Source organism: Uranotaenia lowii, chromosome 1 (assembly GCF_029784155.1).
Source record: "Uranotaenia lowii strain MFRU-FL chromosome 1, ASM2978415v1, whole genome shotgun sequence".
NCBI lineage: Eukaryota > Metazoa > Arthropoda > Insecta > Diptera > Culicidae > Uranotaenia > Uranotaenia lowii.
In genome coordinates, this window is record NC_073691.1 from 157,961,396 (window position 1) to 157,986,691 (window position 25,296).

Genomic DNA, 25,296 nt, shown 5'->3' on the forward strand with positions numbered 1-25,296 from the left:
AAATCCGAAACTGAAATTCAAAAAAAAATCTTGGTAGAATAGTTTTTGAGTTATGCTCTAAATATAAAATTTTAGAAAAAATTAAAAAAATTGCTTGTACTTAGATTTAAGTATCTCGGAATGCATAACATAAATTTGAAATATCTTTTTTGCATATGACAGGTGAATAAATTTGCTATCGATCACTTGATCTTCATTTTGACGTACACTCAGAGGAAATCTTATTATAAATTTCATAAGATACAGCTTATGAACCACTTTTTTGCGTCCAAACTAATTTTTCATAAGAGTCTTATGAAATTCTTTCAATTTTCATACGATGTTCTTATGAAAAATAGAAGAAACGGCATTGTGAAAAAATGATGAACACATTCATTCATAGCATCAGTTTTTTTTCATCATCTAACAGTACGAAGCTATCACCGATTCATAGTTATTATAATTTTCCTTCAAAGTTAAATGTTATTGTTATCTCCGGAATGGTAAGTTCGATTTAATGTTTTTGGTGTGAACGTTGAATATATTAGTAAACTAAAATACATTATTTGTTTACTTTTCAGCAAACTGATCGGCAAAAAACGAAAGGTCGAAGATTGAGATGCGGCAAAAAAAAACTTTGTTGGAGCCGTCTGTTGATGCGCTGCTGATGGTGACCATGAAGGATTTAATTTTAAACAAATTTGGCAAACAATAAAGTGAATGTTTTCAGCATGAAATATCGAGAATTTTTCTTATTAGAAAGTGATTTACTGTTTCCATAAGAATCTCTTATGAAAAGCAACAACCTCTCATTGAAGTAGGCGTTCATCTTCAGAATTCATTCGCGTCATAAAACAATCTTATGAATTTCATTAATTTTTCTTATGGCGCCACTTCATAAGAGAATCTTATGGCATACATAATGGTATTTTTCTGAGTGTATGATCAAAAGTATTGTTGATATTTGTGACTTTATCATTGAAAAAAATTAAAAAAAAAACGCATTTTTTAAGAGATAATTTTGTATCAGTGAAAGTTGAAACTCGGTAGAAAATTTAAGAAGTTATTGTTACTTAACCATTATGGTAATTTTTGCATCATTTTGAATAATTCAACGAACTGCAGTGTATTAATCATAGTAGAGGAAGATTTCAACATGATAAATCTCACTCGCTCCAAATAAAAACTTATTCTTAGCTTACCCGAAGGTCACATTCCAAATTTCAAAAAGGTCTGACCATGGGGAGTGGTTCCTGGAGTCTCGAACGTGAATTGGGTTTTAAGATATTTTGCTCGGGTGGAACAGAAAATACTGGTTTTTCATAAAAAAAAATTTTCACAAGCCGATTGTTTTTTGTAAACCATGTTCTTAAATTATAAACTGAGACAAACATTTCACCCCAAGACTGCAGCCCGATTGGACTTGAAACAAAAAAGTTACTGCGGTTCAAAGATTCGATAGCAAATTTATTCACCTGAAATATTTGAAAAAAAGATATCAAATTCATGTTAAGCAGTCCGAGATATTTGAATCTGAGTTCAAGTCGTTTTTTTTTCCAAAATTTCATATTTGGAGATAACTTAAAAACTGTTCTACTGAGATTTTTTTTTGAATTTCAGTTTCGGATTCAGCGTCCGATTTCACATTAAAAATGATTTTTAGTTTACTTAGTTAAAAAATGCTGTAAACTAGTGTAATTAATTGTTAACCATCCTCATAGTCAAAAGGAAACAAAAAAAATAGTTGCATGAATGCCTTTTGCCAAGCAACAAACCGAAATGTTCTCATTTATTGCGACAAACTTCTCTTATTCAAAAATAGATAAATCCATCATCAGCGTGCATCTATTTAGGGAAACGTCAAAGGAGCTGTGATTAAAGCACTCTTAAAACTCTCATAAAGCTGTTCATTGAAATTGTTTAATTGCAACATTTTTTCTAACTTGAATAAAACAATCTTAAAATTGTTTAAAAACTGCCTTAAGATATTCAATATTAACTTACTAAACATCATGTTGATTGTGAAACTCAATCGAAATTACTTAGGCCATCTTGCTGAAAATCATATCATAATACTAATAACTAGACATTTTCAACAAATTTGACAATGTTTGCGCTTCTATTTGTTGTCGATTTCAATGCAAAAAAATTACATAATTTATATAAATTAATATGTTTAATTATTTATAATTTTTTAATTAAAAAAATGCTTGAAATGTGGTCAAAATGAGTTGATATTGAATTTGATAAGAACATAGAAGCGCATTTTCTTACATGCGCTGTGTAACGCTGTTAATTAAATATTTTTTTCCCCGTGGTTATCATAGCTTGCTTTGCTGCGATGCGACCGTATGAGTTATTCGCTATTTCTTGTTTGTAATGCATAAAAGGCCTTTGGCTAAATCTGGTACCTATTATTGAATGGTACATTCTTGTACTATTATACATTTATGCCCATTGAATGTTTTCAACAACTTGGACCTTGCTGGACCAAATAGAATATGAAAATTCAAAAGTCATCAACTGCTCCTTCCTTCATAGAGAAATACCAAGTTAAGAAAAAAAATATTTTGATTTTTATATGAACAATGAATAAATATCATCAGGTAAGAACTTTTATATTCATCCATATTATTTTATTTAAAATTTTTGGCATTGAAATCTTTAAACAAGGAAAATATTTTAAAGGTTTCAGTGCCCTATTAATCATATTTTTTCTCTTTCAACTCTTTTCAAGAGCGAGTATTGGCGCTATAACCATGGTCGATGACCCGGGATGATGGTACAAAGAATTCAAAGGATTGTAAAATTATTAGGGAAATTTTTCCTTAATAATAGTACTGATAACTTTTGGATTTCTATGTATAAAAACCTCATTTCCAACCATTGAAGGAAGCATGGCAAGGTCTAACATCAAGAAGCATAGAAATATCTTAGCGTCTATGCTTCCAACGAATAAACATTAAATAAACACGGGAACGTATGGTACTGTTGTCCACGTTTCTTCCTCCCTTGTGTTCCAGTTGTCTTTGCGTCCAATACTGCACAGTGGGCCCGGCCGTGTCAAAATGAGTAGTAAATGTATTTTTGCTACTCACCGGGATGCTGACAAGATCTGGCTGTGTATGTATCATAAGCATAAGCAAGCATAAAAAAATGCTTGAAATGTGGTCAATTTTGTTTTTCTTTGAGGCGCGCTTATGTTTTGATGCTATTTCGTAGGGGAGAATGGGGATTCTTGATCTCCTATTCTTATTTTTTTTTCATATCTTAACTTGCCGTCTTTTGCATTTTCTGACAGCGTGTAATTTGAAGATTATATGATCCAAAAGTTGGAACGATAAATGGGCCCGTAGATGAACTAGAAGCGTTTTCGTGGAAATAAAAAAAATGAGATATTTTTGAAGTTAAGGGAGACTTGATCCTTTATTGAAGGATACTTGATCCTTCACTCCGGGGGCCCTAGTCCTTGGAAAAAATTAAACAAATTTTCAAAAAAGAATGTCAATTAACTATTTTGGTCATGTTTTTTTTATCATTTCTCTATTTATAAATGTCAGAAGAAGAAAATTCCAAAACTACGTCTCAACCCTAGTGTCATTGCATACTATAAGGCGCTTTTTTTCTGAATATAAGAGAAAATCAACTTTCTAAGCGCTTTTTGCGTTTTATTGTTGTATAAATATCAGTTATTGGATAAATAACCGTAATCTTGTAATCAGGAGTTTTGGCAACGCTGCTGCCAAGTAGAAGCTGCCCGTGATTTAGTCCTCGTATTTTCCATTTATTTTTGCATGTTCCAATAAGTGATTTTAAAATATTTTTCCGAAACGTGGTTATTCAGCTGAAGAGGAGTACCTGTGATGTATTTTTGAAGTGTAGCCTGCTCCGGGGAAGTGAGATTTCGTCTCCGAAATCGGAGGTACAGTTTTGGTTCCTGAGCCATCGAATAGATGGGGGCTTGTACTACGCCCCCGGACATTTCCAGAAAACCGAAAAAGAAAAGAGCCTTCCAAGGGAGTGGAGCAGAAAGATGCAGTTTCTCGGTTGTTCCTCGATCAAGATAAGTGCATGATTTTATTTTATTTTTTGCCATTGATTACCATTTCTATGAACAAATAACCAAAAATTGAAAATTCATTAATCTTCGCAGTGTTGCTCGAAATATTTTTTCCAGGAAATATTTCACCGTCCGTATTGCTTTCAAGCTTGGACATAAGTCACGATACAATTCGAAAGCTTATCCGATACTAGTAAAAGCTCAGTATAGGCTCTGCTCGAAAAGCTCTTAATGCACAACTTGCATCAAATGTGGAATGCAATATTGACATTCTAATGCGCTATAGCATAATGCATATAGCATATATGATAAACTGAAAAGCAGCGACATCTGAACTTCGGATTTGGAAGCCAAAAATAAGTTATGATGACATTGATGACAGAATGTGAAATTCTACGCTTAGAGGTGAGTGTGTGTGTGTGTGTGTGTGTGTGTGTGTGTGTGTGTGTGTGTGTGTGTGTGTGTGTGTGTGTGTGTGTGTGTGTGTGTGTGTGTGTGTGTGTGTGTGTGTGTGTGTGTGTGTGTGTGTGTGTGTGTGTGTGTGTGTGTGTGTGTGTGTGTGTGTGTGTGTGTGTGTGTGTGTGTGTGTGTGTGTGTGTGTGTGTGTGTGTGTGTGTGTGTGTGTGTGTGTGTGTGTGTTTGTGTGTGTGTGTGTGTGTGTGTGTGTGTGTGTGTAATCCATATCAACTTTTCATAATCTTAGTGATATTGACGTTTTTATACATCGGATTGGGATGAAAATTTGCACATAGGAGTTATTAGGGACAAACAATGGATTTCACTTATCCAAATTACAAACAGGGGTCGGCCAAAGGGGTCGTCCATATTAACTATTCACTGTTACTGCGATATTGTCGTTATTATACATCGGATTCAGATGAAAATTGGTACACGAGAGTTTTAAGACAAGCCATAAATTTCAAGTATTGATTTCAGTGTAAGGGGCCGGCAAAGGGGTTCGTCCATATGAACCTTTCAATATTTTGGCAATATCGTTGTTATTTGACATCGGATCAGGATGAAAATTTGCACACGATAGTTTTCGGGGACGGGCAACTGATTTCAGATATCAAATTTTTTTCCAGGAGTCGACGAAATGGGTCGTCCATATTTATTAATTTTTAGCAATATTGACGTTTTTATGCAATTGATTGCTTTGAAAATTTGCACACGGGAGTTTTGATGGATGGGCAATTAATTTCAGATATCAAAGATTGTATAAGAGGCCACCGAAATGGTTTTAGCTTTTTGGCAATAACTGCGTTGTTATGCAACGGTCGAGTCTAAATTTATACACGGGAGTTTTTTGGCACGGTCTATTGATTCCTGTTTTCAAATTTAGTAGTAGAACTGTTCATGACGTATTCCAAGTTGAATGCGAAACGGAGTTCGTGTGGGATCAGCTAGTAAATTATAAAAATGAAAAAAGATCGTTTTTCATAAAAAAAATCTTAGGAATTTAGAAGCAAATAAGTAAACTTGAGTTATGAAAAATAATTGAACGTCGATTTTTTTTTAAACAAACTATGAATATTTGGTATTACCGGATTCAAAACTGGAAATATATGAATTTCATTAAAGGTTAAATAGGTGGTAGAAGTAAAAAGTTTAATACAGATTATTTTGGTAGAGGCATGAATAATAATGTGTTTGGAAAGTTGATAGTGCAGGTGACGGGATTCTAAAATGAGAAACGAAATAGAAAGATTTAGTGAAAGTAATTAAAAATATATGCAAATCATATAATAAGCTAAGCTAAGGGTTTTTAAGAATGTGTTGTGTTCCGTGGCGTGGGAGAATGTAGGAAACGTCAGTTTTTAGGGAATAAGGGGGATGAATAAGCTCCCTTAGAAAGAGGCATTTCATATCACGGACGATAAAATGGTAGGAAAACTTGAAGTGAATATGCCTAAAGAACTGAAAAAGAAAACTCCGAGATTATTTGACGTTCAAAATAAAAATACGTAAAAAATTAGTATCGTTTTTACAAATGTTTCAATCTCGTTTGTAATTTTCTTAATTAATTTCATTTGTGCTTTTGTTTGCAAGAATATTTTTTTCAGTTTTAATCGTTATCAGGTTATCTAATTTTGTCGAGTTTACAAAAGAAGCAAAAGAAACCTCAGACAGCTTCTGCAGTCCTTTGTTAGGAAGTCATTTTAAATAAATATTGAAAAACATTTTTAATTCATTTTATGAATGTTTTTAAAACGAGGCCGAGATCAGTGAGATTAGCATATGGCAAACCAATTCCAATATAGAAATCATGAAACTAACGAATTATTTTGAGTATGGTGGATGAAGAATCAATTAACATTCAGGAATGGTTCTGAGTGAGGTGAATTTTCAAAACAAATATCACTTATTCCCTTGATTTGTAAAAGTTGGACTACAATTGAATTTATTTGGCAGGACCACCAGACTATTGTTTTTATTCATTGAGATTTTTGTATAATTGAACTTATTGTATCTGTTTTTTTTATTATGGATTAGGATCCATTCAAAGGATTATACTGCAACTGTTCCAACGAAAGGTTTTTTGATTGACATTTTAAATTATAGCTTCAAGGATTTTTCAAAATAAATGAATCAAATCAATTGTATTTAAATATTATTTCCACGATATTACATTTATAAATTGGTTTTTTCTTCCCTTTAATCGTTGCTCATAGAAGGCTTGCTTAAATTACGGATAGTTGGAAAGCTCTTAAAAATAAGCGCTTCTTGGAATCGGTTTCAATATGCAGCGTAGGGAACTAGAAACTCTATTTCACGTTGTTAGAAAATACAACAATAGTTAGATTTCAGAATTTTTTAAACATTGCTGATACTTATTGAAATTAAAAATCTTATCAAATACAGAATCGGCCTCAACAGGAGCAAATAGAAGTTTCATTAGGAAACTTAGGAATTTTAGGAGCATAGGAGCATAGGCTGTAGTGGCCACGTCGCTTACCAAAGTGACAGTCCATGCCACATTACCTTGACCCCCAAACACTCAGCGTGAGATTTGTGGAGGGATGGCGTACAGCCGGTCTCCGCAAAACAAATCATCACATGTGCTGCACTTCCCTTCCTTCTATCGACTACATGGACTTGGCCGGCGTCGTTATTGGTTCATATTGAATAGTGAGATTCTCAAAACTGTACAGTGAGATTGTGATGCTTGTACCCAGCACTTTTCATTTGGTTCATTGTGCAATGTTGATTATCTCGAACCAATCACGGAGTGCAACCATTATGCCATTGGCCAGGAGGGGCCGTAGGTGGACCGTAGTTGATAGCAAGCTCAAGCTCAAGCTCAAATAACCGTAATCTTGTAATCAGTAATGATCATGATCTATTTAGAAGAAAAAAATCCCTTTTTGAACTCTAGGGATCAATTGAACCCATAACAAACATTTTAGATAACTTTATCTGAAAAATGATGAGAGTTTACCATTGTTTTGAAAATGTGGTATAATGAAGTTCATATGACACTCTAACGATTTATTTATTGGACTCTATATTTTTGTTTTTATTTTTTCATGTAAGAAATATTTTAAAGTGATAAAAAAAAGATCTTTTAGTCGCACTTTGTGAAATTTTTCAAACAAAGTCCAGGAACTCCAAAAAAAATTTTCTTTTAATTTTTTGAGCTTGAAGCCTAGTTGTTTTGCTAAATTAAGCACATTTTTCTAGAACATTTGATCCTTGTAAGTCATTTCAGTTTCGAGTTATAGCTAAGGAATCAAGTATCCCCAGGGATCAATTATCCTCATTCTCCCCTTTATATCTCTTCAGAAATCTTCGGATGCAGGAAATTTCATGCAAAGATATAAATAAATGTAGATAGTTTTAAAAAGTTTTTAAATGCAAACTTTACCAACCGTCATATGCTTGGGGGAGTAAGTGATAACACTAGAAAAAAAAACACAGAACAGAAAGCTCGCACAATGAAATTCCTATCAGATTCCTATCAGTTCCAGGGGCGTAGTTTTAAAAGAGCTGTGGGTAGTCTTAACAGAGCTCTGAAGAGTTTCTCAAATCTATATCTATAAGGTCTAATAAAACTATACTGCTGGATGTTTTATCATAGCTTATAGCTATTAGCTTTAAAGACGTTGTAAAATCAGGGCCAACTAGTCCATATTTTAGCTTTAAAGTAGTTGTACTAAAGCATCGAATGCGTTTTGGCTTACAAAGTGGCTTTAGAAAATAATGCATAACAACGACTAGGGAGTTAGGGGAGTGGGATCTCATACGAGTGTATTTGCATGATATATTTAGCAATACATTTGTAGTGTTCAGTTAGACCCACATATTACTAAAGGGTGATACGGTCAAAATTTGGTCAAGGGAAAACGCGTGTAAATCGGTGAAATCGTTTGTTTAAAAAATCAAATTAAATTTCTTTTTCAAGTTTAATTAGCATAAAATTCAGGAGAAATATTCAGTTAGGCTTCCGCTTTTCCAAATCTGAATTTCCGGGCCTTACGCTTAATCCCTGCCATCAGATTTTGTACAGCCACCTTGTCCACCTTCTTCGCCCCAGAAAGCCAGTTTGCCTTGAACTGCTGCTCGTCCTTAGCAGTTTTTTTTTGGTCTTCTTTAGGTTTCGCCTGACAATAGCCCAGTATTTCTCAATTGGGCGGAGCTCTGGCGTGTTGGGAAGGTTCTTGTCCTTGGGAACCACCTGCACGTTGTTGGCGGCGTACCACTCCATGGCCTTTTTACCATAATGGCAAGATGCCAAACCCGGCCAAAACAGTACGGAACAATTGTGTTTTTTCAGGAAAGGCAGCAGACGTTTATTCAAACACTCTTTCACATAATTTTCTTGGTTGGCTATGAAAATGCTGCTTTTCAAGCCACAAGTAGGGGAGAATGAGGATACTTGATCACTGGGGATACTTGATTCCTTAGCTATATCTCGAAACTGGAATGTCTTACAAAGATCAAATGCTCTAGAAAAATGTGCCAAAATGAGCAAAATAACAATGTTTATAGTTTAAAAAATTTAAACAAAATAATTGTTTGAATAATTGAACTTTGTTTGAAAAATTTCACAAAATGTTACTTGAAGATCTTTTTTCATCACTTTAAAATGTTCCTTACATGGGAAAATTATGAAAAAAAATATTTGTTCCAATGTATCAATCGTTCGAGCGTAAAATGAGCTTCATAATGCCATATTTTCAAAGCAATGGAAAACTCTCAACTTTTTTCAGAATAAGTTTTCTAAAATGTTGATTATGGGTACAATTGATCCCCTAGAGTTGGGTACAATTGATCCCCCTTCCAAATGGCATATTCTTCTTCTGAATTGATCGTTATGATTGCTGATTAAGAAATTACTAATATTTATCAAAAAACCAGTATTTATCAAACAATTGTCTGAAGAAAAGAGCAAAAATACTTAATTTTCTCTTCATTATAAATATAGCGCCTTTAAGTATGCAATGTTATTAGCGTTAAGACAAAGTTATAGAATTTTCTTCTTATGTCTGCTATAAATTGTGAAATGAGAACAAACATCACCAAAATAGTCAGTTAACATTCTATCTTAGGGTTTTGTTTGATTTTTATACAAGGATTAGGGCTTCCTGAATAAAAGACCAAGTCTCCTTCAATAGAAGATCAAGTCTCCCCTACCTTCAGAAAAATCGTAATTTTTTTACTCCCACGAAAATGCTTCTAGTTCATCAACGGGTTCAAGTATCGTTCTAATTTTTGGAGCATAGAAACTTGAAGTTGTCAGAAAATGTCAAAGACGGCGAGTTGCTAATTTTTTCCAAAAAGATATGGTGAAAATAAGAAAAGGGGATCAAGTATCCCCACTCTCGCCTACAGATGGCTTGCCAAACCAGATATTTTTTCGCGAACTTTGACAGTTTCATGTGCTTGAAAATATCTGCTACCTTTCCCCTTCCTTTTGCCGTATAAAACTCCTGTCCCGGAAGCTGCTTGTAGTCGGCTTTGACGTAGGTTTCGTCGTCCATTACCACGCAGTCAAACTTCGTCAGCATCGTCGTGTACAGCCTCCGGAATCGCGCTTTGGCCGTCGCACATAGGAGTATTTCATAGCAAAACCTGGCCAAAACCTCAAAATTCAAACTATAACTATCCAAGTAAGTTCTATATGGTTAGATTCTTCGGTTCACATGGTAACACTTCCCGGCTTTTTTTCGACAGTTGTGTTGTTTACAAGCTGTACAAGCTGTCGGAAGTTGAGGTTCAATCAGAAAGATTTTTTTGAAATCCCGTTCGTCTAAGTGATCGTGAGTTCAAGTGATTCCTGGGATTGTGTTTGGAAGAATTTATCAAAAAATCAATATGGTCCACAAAGATCAAGGTAATTACAACATGTTTCAGGAAAAAAAAATAATTTCACTAAAATTGAACATTTTGGTAAGGGTTTAAAAAATTCTTATTTTCAGTACACATTTTTATGTGTGATTCTATACTAATTAGCATTTAAGTACACCTTCCGGGTCCCGCCGGGCAAAAATTTCGGCATGGTCTGATAGAATGAAGATTTCTGAAGAACGTAAAAAAAAAATCTTGCGCATATTTGCGAACTCGCGAGTTATGGCCATTTACAGTAGAAGCCTTCAAAATTAAAACAAAAGAAAAAAAAAGCTACTATTTAAGCACGCACGCTGCTTTCTTACCATACATTAACTATGTCATTAGGATCAAAATACTTAAATATAATGTTTAAAATGAGAGCCTATTTTTTTGTTTATTCTAGAATACAACTATGGCTCAATTTCAAAATTTTCAGTTTTAATTAATTTAGATTGAAAATAAAAAAAAAAAAACAAATTGAATACATTGCATTAAAAACTGTCTACTCAAGGCCTGTTTTATTTTACAACATATTTAAATCTAATACTATACCAAAAACCGATCTAGCCTTGGATTGATTAAAATCATCTCGACGTAATTTGCAGATTCAGTTGGATTTTTCTGGACATTTTCAAAGAACGAACTTTTTCAACAGTTTTTGGCAAGCGATGATCCCTCAATCGAAAATAAGCTGATTTTTATGGAAGAACAGCTTATTGAAATAATAAATTATCCTTTGAATTTTCGTCACAAGCTAAAGCATCAGCTTAGTCATTTCAAGACTGATCTAAAAAAAAAGATGGGCCATTTCTTCGCGGCATACTGACAGGTTTGTGCGTGCCAACAAGAATTGGCTTAGTTCAACGATTAAGATACGTGCTGCAGGTGAATCTTCAGTTGGTGGTCGACCAATAAAAAATTTTTCCGAATCAAGCGAACGTAGTAAAAGGCGTAAAACTGAAGATCTGAGAGAGAATTCCACAGTAGAGGAATTAAGCTATGCAGCGCAAATGAGCCAGAGAGCTAGCGGCAACATAACAGTTTCGAAACTGTTTAAAAATCTAACTGACACCCCATCAAAAGCTATCGAAATAAACAAACTGTATAAGAATAAGAATGCTGAAAAAAAAGTTTCAAAACATTCAGTAGAACAGGCTTTAGCGATTTTTGTCGAAGCGAATTTAACGAAAACCCAGTATAACATCATTTACGAATCTAATAAATCCATATATCCTTGCTATTCGTTAATTAAAAATGCCAAAACCAGTTGCTACCCTCCAGAAAATTCTTTTATTGTAACAGAGACATGTGTTGAAATAAAATTACGACCATTACTTGATTACACAGCTATGCGAATAGCTCAATATCTAGATGAGGTTTTAAGCAGATTGTTGGACGTAGAAAAACAAGATCTGAAACTGATTAGCAAATGGGGTTGTGATGGATCTCAGCAAGTTCAATATCAACAAAAATTCAAAAATTTATCCGAAAACGATTCGAATATTTTTCTGAGCTCTTTCGTTCCGGTGCGTCTTATAAACAACAACAGTGGCCAACAAAAAGTTGTGTGGCAAAATCCAACACCATCTTCACCTAGATTTTGTCGCCCAATAAAGCTGAGGTTCGTTCGCGAAACGAGTGATGTTACAAATGAGGAAATTGGATACATACAAGCTCAAATAGACAGTCTAATCCAAACTGAAATCAAGTTATCCACAGGAGAGATCCTTAAAATCGGCCATAAAATGGTTCCCACTATGGTTGATGGAAAGGTTTGTAACGCGGTTACTGGAACAAGTTCAACCATGAAATGTTACATCTGCGGTGAGACATCCAAAGATTTTAATAATTTGTCGAAGAAAAAAGTCGCTGATCCTAAGACATACAAATTTGGTTTGTCTATATTACATGCTCGCATCAAATTTTTTGAACTTATTTTGCACATTGCCTATAAGTTGCCAATAAAAAAATGGCAGACCAGAAATGAGGCTGAAAAACAGTTAGTAGCGCAAAATAAAGCTAAAATTCAGCAAGCATTTAAAGAAAAAATGGGATTATTGGTGGATATGCCTAAAGCTGGTGTTGGAAATACGAATAATGGAAATATGTCGAGAAAATTTTTTTCCAACGTTAAAAAACCTGCATTAAACACAGGAGTAAATGCAAAACTTATTCACAGGTAAGACAAAAATAATCATTTAAAATTTTTCTTTAAATATTTACTTACTTTCAACAGACTCAAGATAATCCTTGAAGCTATTTCAAGTGGATATGACATTCAAATCGACAAATTTGCTGCCTATGTTTGGGAAACCGCAGAGCTTTACGTGAGTTTGTATGGCTGGCATCCAATGTCACCTACACTCCACAAAGTTTTAATTCATGGAGCCGATGTTATAAGTCATGCATTACTGCCAATGAGGAAGCAGCTGAAGCTCGAAATAAACATTTTCGTAAATACCGACAAAATTTTGCCCGAAAATTCTCAAGAGAGCAATGTAACCGAGATGTGATCAACAGGCTTCTTTTAACATCTGATCCGTTTCTCAGCTGTTCTCACAAGAAACCGATAAAAACGAGTTTACCGTTTTCAAAGGAAACACTAGACTTAATTGAAGCAAATCAGCCGAATATTAGTCCTGAATTGGATCCTCAATCAAGTTCTGATGAAGATGAAAATGATTCTGATTGCTAAAAAAGTAAGTTGATATTTCTTTAAAATTTATTTAAAAGTTCATCTTAATTCTTTTTCAGGTAAACCACAATTTACAAAGGTTTATATTGTTCCGCTGCAGGTTTTTTCGAAGCTGCTGGTTGCTGAATTATCGATATTTAAAGATACATAACAAAAATCTTGAAATATCAATAAAAGTTGCATTGAAATGCATGAAAACTTATTAAAATACAAGATTTGCAATAAATTATGATTGTCCCAATGTTTTGCACACAAAAATTAGTTAATAGTTGATTTTGGGGGTTTTGGCCACAAATTTGCTCTACGTACTCCTGTGTGCGTCGTATTTTGTCTATCATCGCGAATTGGGGTCCTTACCTTTTTGTTAGTCGATAGTCCGGCTCGTTTTTTGGCTCGATGCACGGTTGTAGACGATACACCCAGCTTATTTGCGGCATCTCGGAGAGAGAGGTTAGGGTTTCGCTTGAAACTACCGGCAACTCTCTTTGTCGTCTCATCAGCTTCCGGTTTTCGATTTCCCCCCGATCCAGACTTCCTGGCTGTCGACAAACGTTCCCCAAACACTTTAATTACATTTGTTACGGTTGATTTGGCAACTTTTAGCGATTTTGCCAGCTTTGCGTGCGAGAAGCTCGGATTTTCGCGATGCGCGAGCAAAATTTTGATACGCTGCTCTTCTTCCTTGGACGGCATTTTGACAACTGAAGAGTGAATTCCAAAATCAAAATAGGAGCAACATTCTACACACACACACCTTCAAAATGAGGGGTGTTCAGGTTTTTTAAATGCAAAATTGACAAAATACGTCAAGTTAATATTGACCAAATTTTGACCGCATCACCCTTTATAAACGGTATATTTGTCCTCGGAAGCCAGATACGCACTTTAAAAGTGGTATTTATAAATGACATCGAAACCCGGATCAGAAAGGCCCGATTTGCATTTGTGAGTCTCCGGAACATCTGGTGGTCACGCTAGATCGCTCTACGAACAAAACTCCGAGTCTTCAACTCAAACATCAAATGCGTATTGTTGTATTGGTGTGAAACTAAGTGCACAAATGTGGCGACGACACGAAAACAACTCCAAATATTCGTAAATCGCTTCCTGCAGATTATCATTTGCGCTTGGAGACCTTCCATGATACGATACATGGATATTGCTCAAGGAGGACCTGCGTTCACTCGGAGTATTCGTGTGACGAGTGCTAAGAACCATCTTCAGCGACGTGCAGGAGAACGGAGTGTGGAGGCCAAGGATGAACCTCGAGTTCGCGCGACTCTACGGCAAACCCAGTATCCAGAAGGGGAGAATGCCGAACAACTGTTCAGCAAAACAGATGTTCGCTGTGAGTTTACTTACAATCACCATGTTTGTTATTTAGTAGAATGAAACTAAATTGACTACGGTCCAACCATATGTCGAAAAAGTAAGACATTTCAGGTAAAAAGTAGGACAGTACGATAAAGGGTCAAGAAGTAGGACATGTTCTACCTAAAAGCTCATTTCGCACCCTCCACTTATCATATTCCCTAACCGGAAAGTACTCATTTCTCAATGAGTATTCTGATACTTCTACTTAGAATAGCTGGCAACACTTCTGTGTTACCACCAACCGAATTTGAGTAGTTTCGCTTTATCGTGCTTAATGATGACAGTGTTTGTATTGTCATCGTCATCAACCTATTGTTCTCAGCAATCATCAATCCGCTGTTTCGAAGCTGCGCTGCTGCCATCTGGGGTAGTACGATGTTGCGTTTCGGGGTGAACGATAAATTATAGACGACTTTACATTGCTTCGAGTTAAGTTTTCATAAATCCAAATGATTATAAAAAAAAAAATACTCCTTTGAAAAATTGGAGTTTGTTTTCAATTAAATTTGAATAAATTAGCCTGGTAGCAGTGTCAATTCTATCTGATAGTTCCATTTTAAAATAGTCAGTCGGTCAAAGAAAACTAACATGGGGCCATTCAGATAGCACCTGGACAACTTAGGGGGGAGGAGAGGGTATGGAAATGTCCATGGAGAGGGGGGTAGGGGTTTGGGTAATGTTCACGTGGACATACTTACTTTCAAAATATTTTCTAAAGGTGAATAGATATTAAGATGTTTCAATCAAAATCTTAAAATTGCAAAGCTTCCCAGTTTAAGTTTAAGCAACTAGTAGCCACTTGAAAGCAAGCTACAAATATGATAATTAAGAAATTAATAATAATTATAATTTAAACAAATTAGATTCAGAAACAAAAAAAAATCAAATCTCTCCACGTAGACATCCGGGGAGGGAGGTAGGGGTTTGCCAAATGTCCACGATTGGTCACGGAGGGGGAGGAGGGGGTCAAAAATCTCATTTTTCTGTCCACGTGGTATCTGAACGACCCCCATGTGAATCTTTTCGTCCATTTTCTTAACTTTTAATTTTTTCCAATAAACTATATTTTTCATCATATCTTTATATTAAACTTTATGTGCTTCTCGTTGGTCTGTATAAAAGAACGATTTTCTCGTTGTTACTTTAAACTTTAACTATTGGATTTGGTTTAGTTGTTACTTTTAATAAATACGTTATATAAAAATTTAAACAGTTTCAGCCTAAGGCAGTGTAAAATGTTAACTTTTAATTTAAAATTTTCTACGGCTAGTTGTTGTATGAATATTATTTTCAATAAAATTTCCTAAAAAAAAAATGAGATCATGAGGTCCGATAAAAAAAAACATGTCATAACCATTGAACGATGGCAATTGAAAAGCTTTAGGTAGACTTGAATTGTGTAGTAATCCAAGGATATAATTTTTTTTTCATTTCAACCACCATCAAACATCCAAATCCGCCTTCCAGCTTTAAAATTATTATGCCTGATTGTATGCAGCTGCAGAAGGAAACCTAATAGAAAATAGCAAAAATTTATGTTTTTTCGAATAAAAAATTCTAGCTTACCAATTGTTGGGTCTTTTCCAAATTTTAAAGGAACGTTAATTGACTTCTCTTTTAACAAACTACAAATGAAAATGTGCATTTGGCTCGAGTTTTCATTCAAAAATATGTGAAATACTCAGAATAGTTTTTGGAGTAGTAAAAAATTGACCTTTTTTGTTGTCGATTTGCAATGCTTCACGGCACATAAACATTTTCTCCTATAGCTCACAATAATCTCTGAACCTTTTACTTCAAATTTGTATCCGTCATTTTCTGAAAATCCTAACCAAATCAAAGAAAATAATGATTTATTAGAAGCTAGTATTTCCACCCGTTTGTTAACATTTTCTTGCACACACACGACCTGTCAAAAATTAGCTTCGAAATCGCGAATTGCGAATTGGACATAGCAAATGAAACCAAAACAATCAATGTGTTGGTTCTTCGACGGCGGTTGCTGGTGGATCTATTCGATTCTAAACGTTTGATTTCGGAAGATCCGAAATAAGCAGAAACCGTTAGTCTCAACATAAATAAACTCCGAAATTACCATGCTGCTGAATGCCCAAATCAGCAGTGAAATCATGTCGCACTTCTTGTAATCTTTCGATCAGCGTTCAAAATTGCAACAAAGAATCTCCAATATTTCAACCATAAAAACTTTGATTGATGCACTAAACTTCAATTAGCCCTGTTCCGTTGTCGCCTGGCTGATTCCACAAATGTCTCATTCAAAGGTAAAGTCAAGATCGACAAACGCGGATGAAGACGACTACCCACCACTATTAGAGTTCCTAATTGGCTAATTCTACAATGCACAAAGTGTGATTCCATCCACTCATCAGAGGAAAGCCGATGACGACAATTATTTTATAACCGTCTCGACGCCTCTTGGCCTCTTGGATCGTTAGAGGTGTAACTCCAATCGGGTTTGATATTCATCACATTTGCTACGCTCGACGACGACGGCAAGCCATAATCGACGGACAGCTGAAGATTCCGACAAGATCGCTCAGGGTACCGATCTAAGTAACTACCTCTAAGCGAGTAAGTGTTGACAACTGCAACAACCTGAGCTGAGACGCGACAAACTCCATTAGAGCCGTGTCGATTAGATAGACAGAATAATGGAGCCCCTCGTTGTCGTCGTCGTCTCGAAGAGTTGAATGGGCACTTTCGCTTTCTGGGCCCGTCCAGACCTAGGCACGCACCCACCAAATGGCATGACTAATGAGCGTTTTATGACGGAAGGTTTAAAATTCTTCCTACGGAGGTGTGTTTGTATAATTGGAAATTTATTAGGTAACTTTTGCGCCACCGAGAAGACGGGACGACCGGTTTCAAATTTACGACGGTATTATCTGACGATAAGTGCGTTAGTTGGATGGGGCACTTCAGAAGCCCACTATCGACGAATATGTCATGTCACTGAAGATCGGCTCAAATTGAACTACTCATAACTTACAAACTTAGTTCTCGATTTGAAGAGCTCTGATTTTTCTGGCGAACTTTAAAAATATAGCAAAATAGTATTTACTACATAGAGTACGTTTTGAGACCTTGAACAGCCAAAATTGGTTGCTTAAAGTCTCAATGAACCATCCCATAACTCACTTTAAGCCATTTCGCCTTATTGAAATTTATCATTGCTTTATGGGGATTCATGCAATAAACCACAGTTTTATCACTGTTTTGAAGAAACTCCAGAAAATGTTCAAAAATATTTCATTTGTCGTGTTTTCTAAAACAGTGCTCTGTAACAGCTTGATTAAAAAATTATCCTTATAACATTATACTTTTAAGAAAGTTACGATAGCCCTATTGAAGCCACAATATGAGATAGTATATGAGTGTCTAACGAAACCCTGATTTAACTTTGATCAAGCTTGCTGGAGAGAGACAGAATACTCGAGGGGTGTACTGGTAGTACTGTTTTATCCCTGCAATTTCCTTGCTGGCATAAAACAAGGATAAAACTGAGACACTTTATTCGAGGCCGTCAGAGCCAAAGGGGTATATGTGCGAATATAACCAAATTTCAGTTTACAATTGTTGGAACTCCCTCGCGACGACCGAACAGTAATATTTAGTCCGCGGCGATTAATCTAGAGGTCAGCAACATGCGGCTCGCGAGCCGCATGCGGCTCTTTTGATGTAAAGCTGCGGCTCTTTAGCTCGCTGCGCTTATATTATAAATAGTTTTGAATAAAATATTTATTAAATTATGCTAAAACGATAATTTAGTCTTGTGACCTGGCACTAGTCAACTATTTCAAATAAATTTACAATTTTGACGCGTTAAAACATAAAAACGATATTTTTAATGTATTTTAATAATGATACCTCATAAGTATTCGAGATTGCCCGGTTTTCCCGGGGCTTGCCCAGATTTTCAAAGAAAAAATGGAAGAGGCCAAGACCCGTCCAGTGCCCGGATATAGAGGAAAAAGGCTAGGTTTTTACCAGGATTATTCAAAAAAAAAATCGAAATCCCGAGTTTGCAACTTATTTTAGCGAAAGAAATTAGTATGCATTTTTTAGAATTGTGAGATAAGATTTGAATTCCGCTGGTTAAAATCATTTTTCGAGTGTTTATTTTCCAGCTTTTCTCTTGCCTTTTTATGAAAAATACCTACACACCAAAAATTTTATAATTTTAAACGTGCCAGAAACGCTTAAACCCCTATTGGAATTTCGATCTATTCAAGAAAAGATCTAATTTTACATCAATTCGAACAAAAACATCACACACACACACACACACACACACACACACACACACACACACACACACACACACACACACACACACACACACACACACACACACACACACACACACACACACACACACACACACACACACACACACACACACACACACACACACACACACACACACACACACACACACACACACACACACACACACACACACACACACACACACACACACGCACACACACACACACACACACTAGTAAAACCTCAAGAACCTATCCAGAATAGTCCAATTTTACATCACACTTTAAAATAAATCTTAAAATAAAATGAGAGAGAGAAAACGCAGTCAAAAACTCATCGATTTTGCTGTCGATGTTTTTTTCTGTCCTGAAAGTTTGTTTACAATCGTCAAAGAGCCGATAAAGAAAAAACATTTCTATAGAAGGATATATCCTGTCCCTGGTGGAAGTTAGCCTGCTCTGAAAGAAGGGTGTGGTTAGTGGTCGGTGAAATCTATTAAAATCCGGGAAATACCGTATCTCCGTCAGTTGGAAATTTCATTTTCATAATAAACTCAATATATTTCATGCCCCATTCGAAGTTTTAATTTTGTGCATCTAATGTTACTTTAATACTCCATACATTAGGCTTCCGGTAGCACAAACTTTTAAAGAAATATATTTTCATAGTCATAAATTTTTAGTAAGAATTTTGTAAAAAACTTTTAGTAAATACTACTTTCACATTATTGGAATCGCATTAAAGCTTTATGTCATTTCAATAATTTGAAACATAAATAACGTTTAATAACAAGTATTTTTGCCAACTGAAACGTAACTAAAATTTATGCCCATGCAAATATTTTTCTCTACAAATTTTTGGATCCGAAAGCTTCTGTCATCTGAATTTAACAGAACGCTACGTTATTTTCGAGACAATCTAAATTTATGTCAAAAAGATGCCTTCCTTTTGTGCGTTCACTTAGATATAAATTTACATCATCGATGATATTGTAATATTATATCAAATATGACATTTAATTTATGTCAAAGAATTTATGGCTTCAAACGTTTCTGTTTTTATTGGTTTAATTTTAGGTCAAAAGTGATGCTTCAATTTTGTGCATCCAATTTGACATAAATTTACACCAAAAAATTAATAGTGTGTAGTGTGTGAGAATGAATAAAAACTTCAATTTTGAAAATATATTTGAAAACTCAATCTCAATACTCAAAAGGCTAAATATTTGGTATCAATAACTTCATTGACCTTTTCATCTCGAAGCAGTTTTTTTTAATAATTGAACCTTATGACTAAACTAATAACTAAACCTATGAGTTTTGAACACATTTAAAATGTCAAGTGTGATGCATGCAGCCAATCGAAAGCACACAAATTTTTAACAAAGTTTCAATAAGGGACATAATTTATTTCTCACTTTTGATAAAGAGTTTATCACCGTTGATTTATTTATTATTAATTTTTTTTTTCTGAAACTTTAAAACGGAACTAGAACTGATTTTGCCTGTTAAAATGTACTGTTTCTTTATTATTTGTCAAGAATTTTCTATAAAAGCTGCAAAATCCCATTATTTCAGATTTATACCGGTCGAGCAGCAGCAGCTTAAGCAAACATTGATGAATAATATCCAATGTATAGCATTTCATTTTTCATTCAATTGGACGCACAACACTGAAGAATCACATGTGACATAACATGAGATTTTTAAATTTTCCAGAAGCATAAAACTCTTAAGACACGTTCGCTTGATGTCATGAATTTTGAAAATTCTACCAGTTGTCAGGAGCATATTTTTGAAGATAAAAATTTTAGACTACGACTACTAACACTTGTTGAACTTTATCTCCTACTTCTGGATTTTGGAAAGGATTTGCTAAATCTGGAGAAAGTTTGATTATTTAAGAAAAAAATATTTCCATTTACATTGCTAATTTTTAAAGCTATTCTTTGACGAAAAAATTATAAATATTCTGCTCTTGTAAGCTTTACCTGGATTTAAAACTTTCTTGATTCGATATATGCCAACGTATTAAAATTGATTTACAATAAAACCATGTTATGAAAGATGACGATCCAGAAGAAAATCCTTATCCTTAATGGTTATCAGAAACAGATTTGAAAGAAAAATCCAAGAGTTAGATAAAAACTCGAATGGGCTTAAAGCTATATTCGTAAACCTAATGTTCATTAATCATACATATATTTTAATTTTTTACGGTTTTTTGTGTTTTATTTAAGGTGGCCCTTTCAAACTCTGGAATTTTAAAATTTGAAGTTTTTGGCTCTTCCAACTCAAAAGGTTGCCGACCACTGATGTAGACTGACGAACCGCGTCGCAAATGTAAACAATAACAGAGAGTCGCAAGTGAGAGAGATCGTCAATCCGCTATTGTTCTAGAATCGACGAAGAATGAATTCGTACACGAACTAAACAAAACTATCCACTGTAAGTAAGCCCAAAGTACGTATTTTTGAATGGGTAGTTTTAATTTACTTAAGGGGTTTTATGCAAATAACCCAAACTCAGTAATTATTACCCACTCATATATTTGACGGATTTTAGACAGTTTGTTTTGCAATGACATTGTCCGACATTTTCTTTTCGAAGTGTTTAGCTGAGAAACGCGTTGCAGAGAAGAAAGTTGTTTTTTTCACCCGCAGCCCGCAGTTTATTCCTTAAAATTGGTCGATGTTTCAACGGGATATTGTCCAAAGGCAGGAGCTATGTTTCGGTGAGTTGTTATTGTGTTTTTTTTGCGGAAATTCCTCCACAGTTCTTGAATATTTCTCTTGTTATTTTTAAGGTTACCTTTTTCCTCCTGCCAAGAAAACATGAATTTCATTAAGTTTCTCGTAGCATCATTCCATTACCGTATTCAATTCTTCTGTTACAGCAGCCGGCAATATGCAGGTATAAAAAATAGGATTTTTTTCGAACGATGAAGGCAGCTTTTAGGTTGTCGATTTTTCAAGAGCCGAACGATTAATTCTGATGCAGGAATTCAGCACTTTCTGGTGGCCACAATTCAGGTTTGTTTTGTTAAATCTATTGGTAAATCCATGTTTTCTTTTGCTAATACCTATCAATTTTTTTTTTAGGAATTTCCAAGGAAATGGCATTCCGGAAGATAATCATCCGGCTTTGTTGAGAAAGATGGAGCTGGTGATTTTTTAATTTGGGAATTCTGCAGTTCATTTGCTGGCGCCGCTAGGATCGTTTATCTTAGGCCCACGAACAATTCCAATTGGTTTTGAATGTTTTTTTTTTCATTTTTCAGGTTAAACAAATTGTTTCCATTGATCTGCATGCAACATATTCATCCGACTTGTTTAGCTGAATTTACCAGCGTATCGGAATCGACTTAGCAATGTCCAGCAGGAAATATGAATATATGTGATGGATATTAATACGACACTCGCAAACATAATAAGACTCCTAACAATGAAAACATCAGGAGAAGAATTAGGTATAGATTTGTGTAATCATTCGTAATTCATTTCAATTCAAAAATAGTTTCATAATGTTAAAAAAAAATTACAGAAAGTTATTTTGATAGAACTTTTCACTTTCATCAATGCAAATATAAATTATTCTTAAATTGATTTGACATTTATTATGTACAGAATATCATTAAAATTAATTTACTATATGTAACAGGTCAAAAATTTCAAGTAGGGACACAATGACTAAAATGAAAATTTTGAAATATGTTATCATTCAATAAATTATCTATTAATGCAACCAACATTTGTTTGAGTATTCTCACTCCTTGCTTAAAAGCAAGGGAAATATTGAAAATATCACTAAATCATTATGTCACAGCTAATTTACCGTTTTTTTTGCGGTTTTTCTCAAAATTTTGAAAGTAAATCATTTCTACCCACTAGGACCTTAAAGCGCAACTACCTACTTTTGGGTTGTTGTGCCTTAAGTCATCAGTGAGTTCCTGCACTAAAGTGACGTTTTAAATCAAAAGTATTCAAAAGTGGGTAGTTTTCTGTGTCCGTGTAGTGTTCATTGGAATTGCTGCCAGTTGTCCAGATAGGGAATCATAAGGGAAGTGTTGCCAATATGACAGATGGATAATCCGATATATCAATAGTTATTGTAACCTTACCTCTTTATACGACTTGACATGAATAAATATGAACTTGTTATAATTCCTGATGCAAAATAGTTTTTCGCTTAATTTTGCTATCACATAAATAATGCAAAATCTCATATTAAAAACAATATTTCATGATGTTCACAAGAAAAATACAAATTTTCGAAAAATATATAGAAAATGGTCAAACAACAAATTAAAGCGTGTTTTCTCGAAAATAGCCTTAGTATACTAATACCCCTTCGTCTCCAAGGTTTTCATTTGTAACTTGTCTAAATCAATTTTGTGCTGGCTGACTATTTACCCAAGCTACCTAATGTGAAATTTATATTTAACTGAAGGTTTTGAAAGTTACATGTTGGTTGACAAAGGGAAACAACTGCCTAGTAATACGATTATTTGAAAGACCATTCCAATGCGATTTATGTAGGAAAAGTAGCAAAGTCATGTTTATAATTTTTGTCATGTTTATAATTTTTGCAATTTTAGTAATTTTTGTCATTTTTATCACTTTTGTAATTTTTGTAATTTTTGTAATTTTTGTAATTTTTGTAATTTTTGTAATTTTTGTAATTTTTGTCATTTTTGTCATTTTTGTCATTTTTGTCTTTTATGTCATTTTTGTCATTTTTGTCATTTTTGTAATTTTTGTAATTTTTGTAATTTTTGTAATTTTTGTAATTTTTGTCATTTTTGTCATTTTTGTCATTTTTGTAATTTTTGTCATTTTTGTCATTTTTGTCATTTTTGTCATTTTTGTCATTTTTGTCATTTTTGTCATTTTTGTCAGTTTTGTCAGTTTTGTCATTTTTGTCATTTTTGTCATTTTTATCATTTTTGTCATTTTTGTCATTTTTTTCGTTTTTGTTATTATTCTCGGTGTTTTTTTAATCATTTTAAGTCAAATTTTAATCAATTCTTTGAATTTTAGTTATAATTTCTAGCACCACCCCAATATTTCTGCCTAAATATAGCCAGAAAAAAAAAATGAAAAGTTTTTAAATCTAAGGAGTGTTTATAAATACGTTGGTCATATATTTTTTGTAATTGGACCATAATAGGAGCAAGCCGATGAAGCAGTTTCGAGTCGGGATGAAATAGCATCAGCGAGTTCAATTAGAAAGAAGAAGAGGATAATATTAATGTCAACATTCTGTTGTATTGTTCTAAGATTTTTTGTGAAGCCAAGTTATGATTTTTTTTTCTTATCTGAAAATTTGCGCCGGAGGGCTTCAAATTTCTTCCAAAATAATAGATTAGAGTAATTTTTCTGATTTTACAGTACATGACGTATTGCAGATTTTTAATTTTTTTTTATCCGAGATTAAATATGAAGCTGAGTTTTGTAGTAAAAAATCGAATAACACGAAAAAAACATTTTTTTACCTCCTTTGATAAATACTTTTGCTTTAACGATGTTACCTGAATAGGTTTGAATAACTGAATTCATTGTCATTGTTTCTTTTAACTCATAAAGGAGTAAATGGCCCATTCTTTTTGTATTGAGATGAAAGGAGAAATGGGAAAACAATTGTATTTTTCATAGAAATGCATTTCAAATATGGTTTAATTTTTTCAAGAAAATACCCAATCTCAAATATCTCGGAAAAAAATGATTAAAGAGTTGCAAAAATTCATGTGTTTTAGTCGCAAAAAAATCGTATTTGAAATTTTTAGAAAAATAATTAAAAAAAATATCTACTTGTGATGAATAAATGTTATTCAAAATTTGCTATTCAGTATTTTGCTTCTTCATTTATCACACTCGTTCGCTGGGATACTATGTTCAAAATTTTATTTTTTCCAAACTCACCTGTCCCTGGTGTGGATAGGCGATGGCAAACACCCCGTATCCATCGGCCGCCGTCAGCGTGTTGGGTGAAATGTCGGAAATATTTTGCTGCGAACCTTCGACAACAAAATATTCCACGAGTCCGTTGACTCCGGCGTCCTTGTCCTGGGCCTGCAGGTTCCGGAAAATGGTGGTCCCGACAGGCGTCGACTAGATGAGAGGAAAAACGAGAAAGAAAATAAACACGCATAAATCATCTTCACTCGCGACCGTTCTGCTTGGATGAATTGTTATTATCATAAGCCTTGGATGGAATTTAAAATAGTTTTTTCTTTCCTTTCCTTACATTTCACCTATAGGCTAGTGGCAGAAATAAATTGCTGAGCCACGATCGCGTTCTACAACACAAACGGTTACCAAATGAGCCAATCACCATCACCATCATCGCCATGAAGGATGATTCACTTCTCGTCGATCTATTCTCAAACGAAGCTGATGCCATATGTAAGTAAAAAAAATAAGATTCTGGGTCCCATTCCAGGAATGTTCTTGTCCATGAACGATAAACGAGGCCCTCGTAGTAAAATACATAGCAAAATAGCAGATCGTGGCAGCTGGAAGCTCTTTTCACTCAACAGACAATACGTCTTCGAAGGCAAAGATGTTTGC

The 25,296-nt window shown here is 34.4% G+C and overlaps 1 protein-coding gene across 2 annotated transcripts in view; it reads right to left on the reverse strand.

Annotated features, from left to right (window-relative positions):
- Positions 1-25,296, reverse strand: part of LOC129740676 (cadherin-99C) — a 625,931-nt gene that overhangs the window by 104,504 nt on the left and 496,131 nt on the right. For both annotated transcript variants that reach the window (XM_055732426.1, XM_055732427.1), the window contains exon 6: positions 24,649-24,837. In XM_055732426.1, the coding sequence (XP_055588401.1) occupies positions 24,649-24,837 (189 nt within the window). The remainder of the gene's footprint in view (positions 1-24,648; positions 24,838-25,296) is intronic.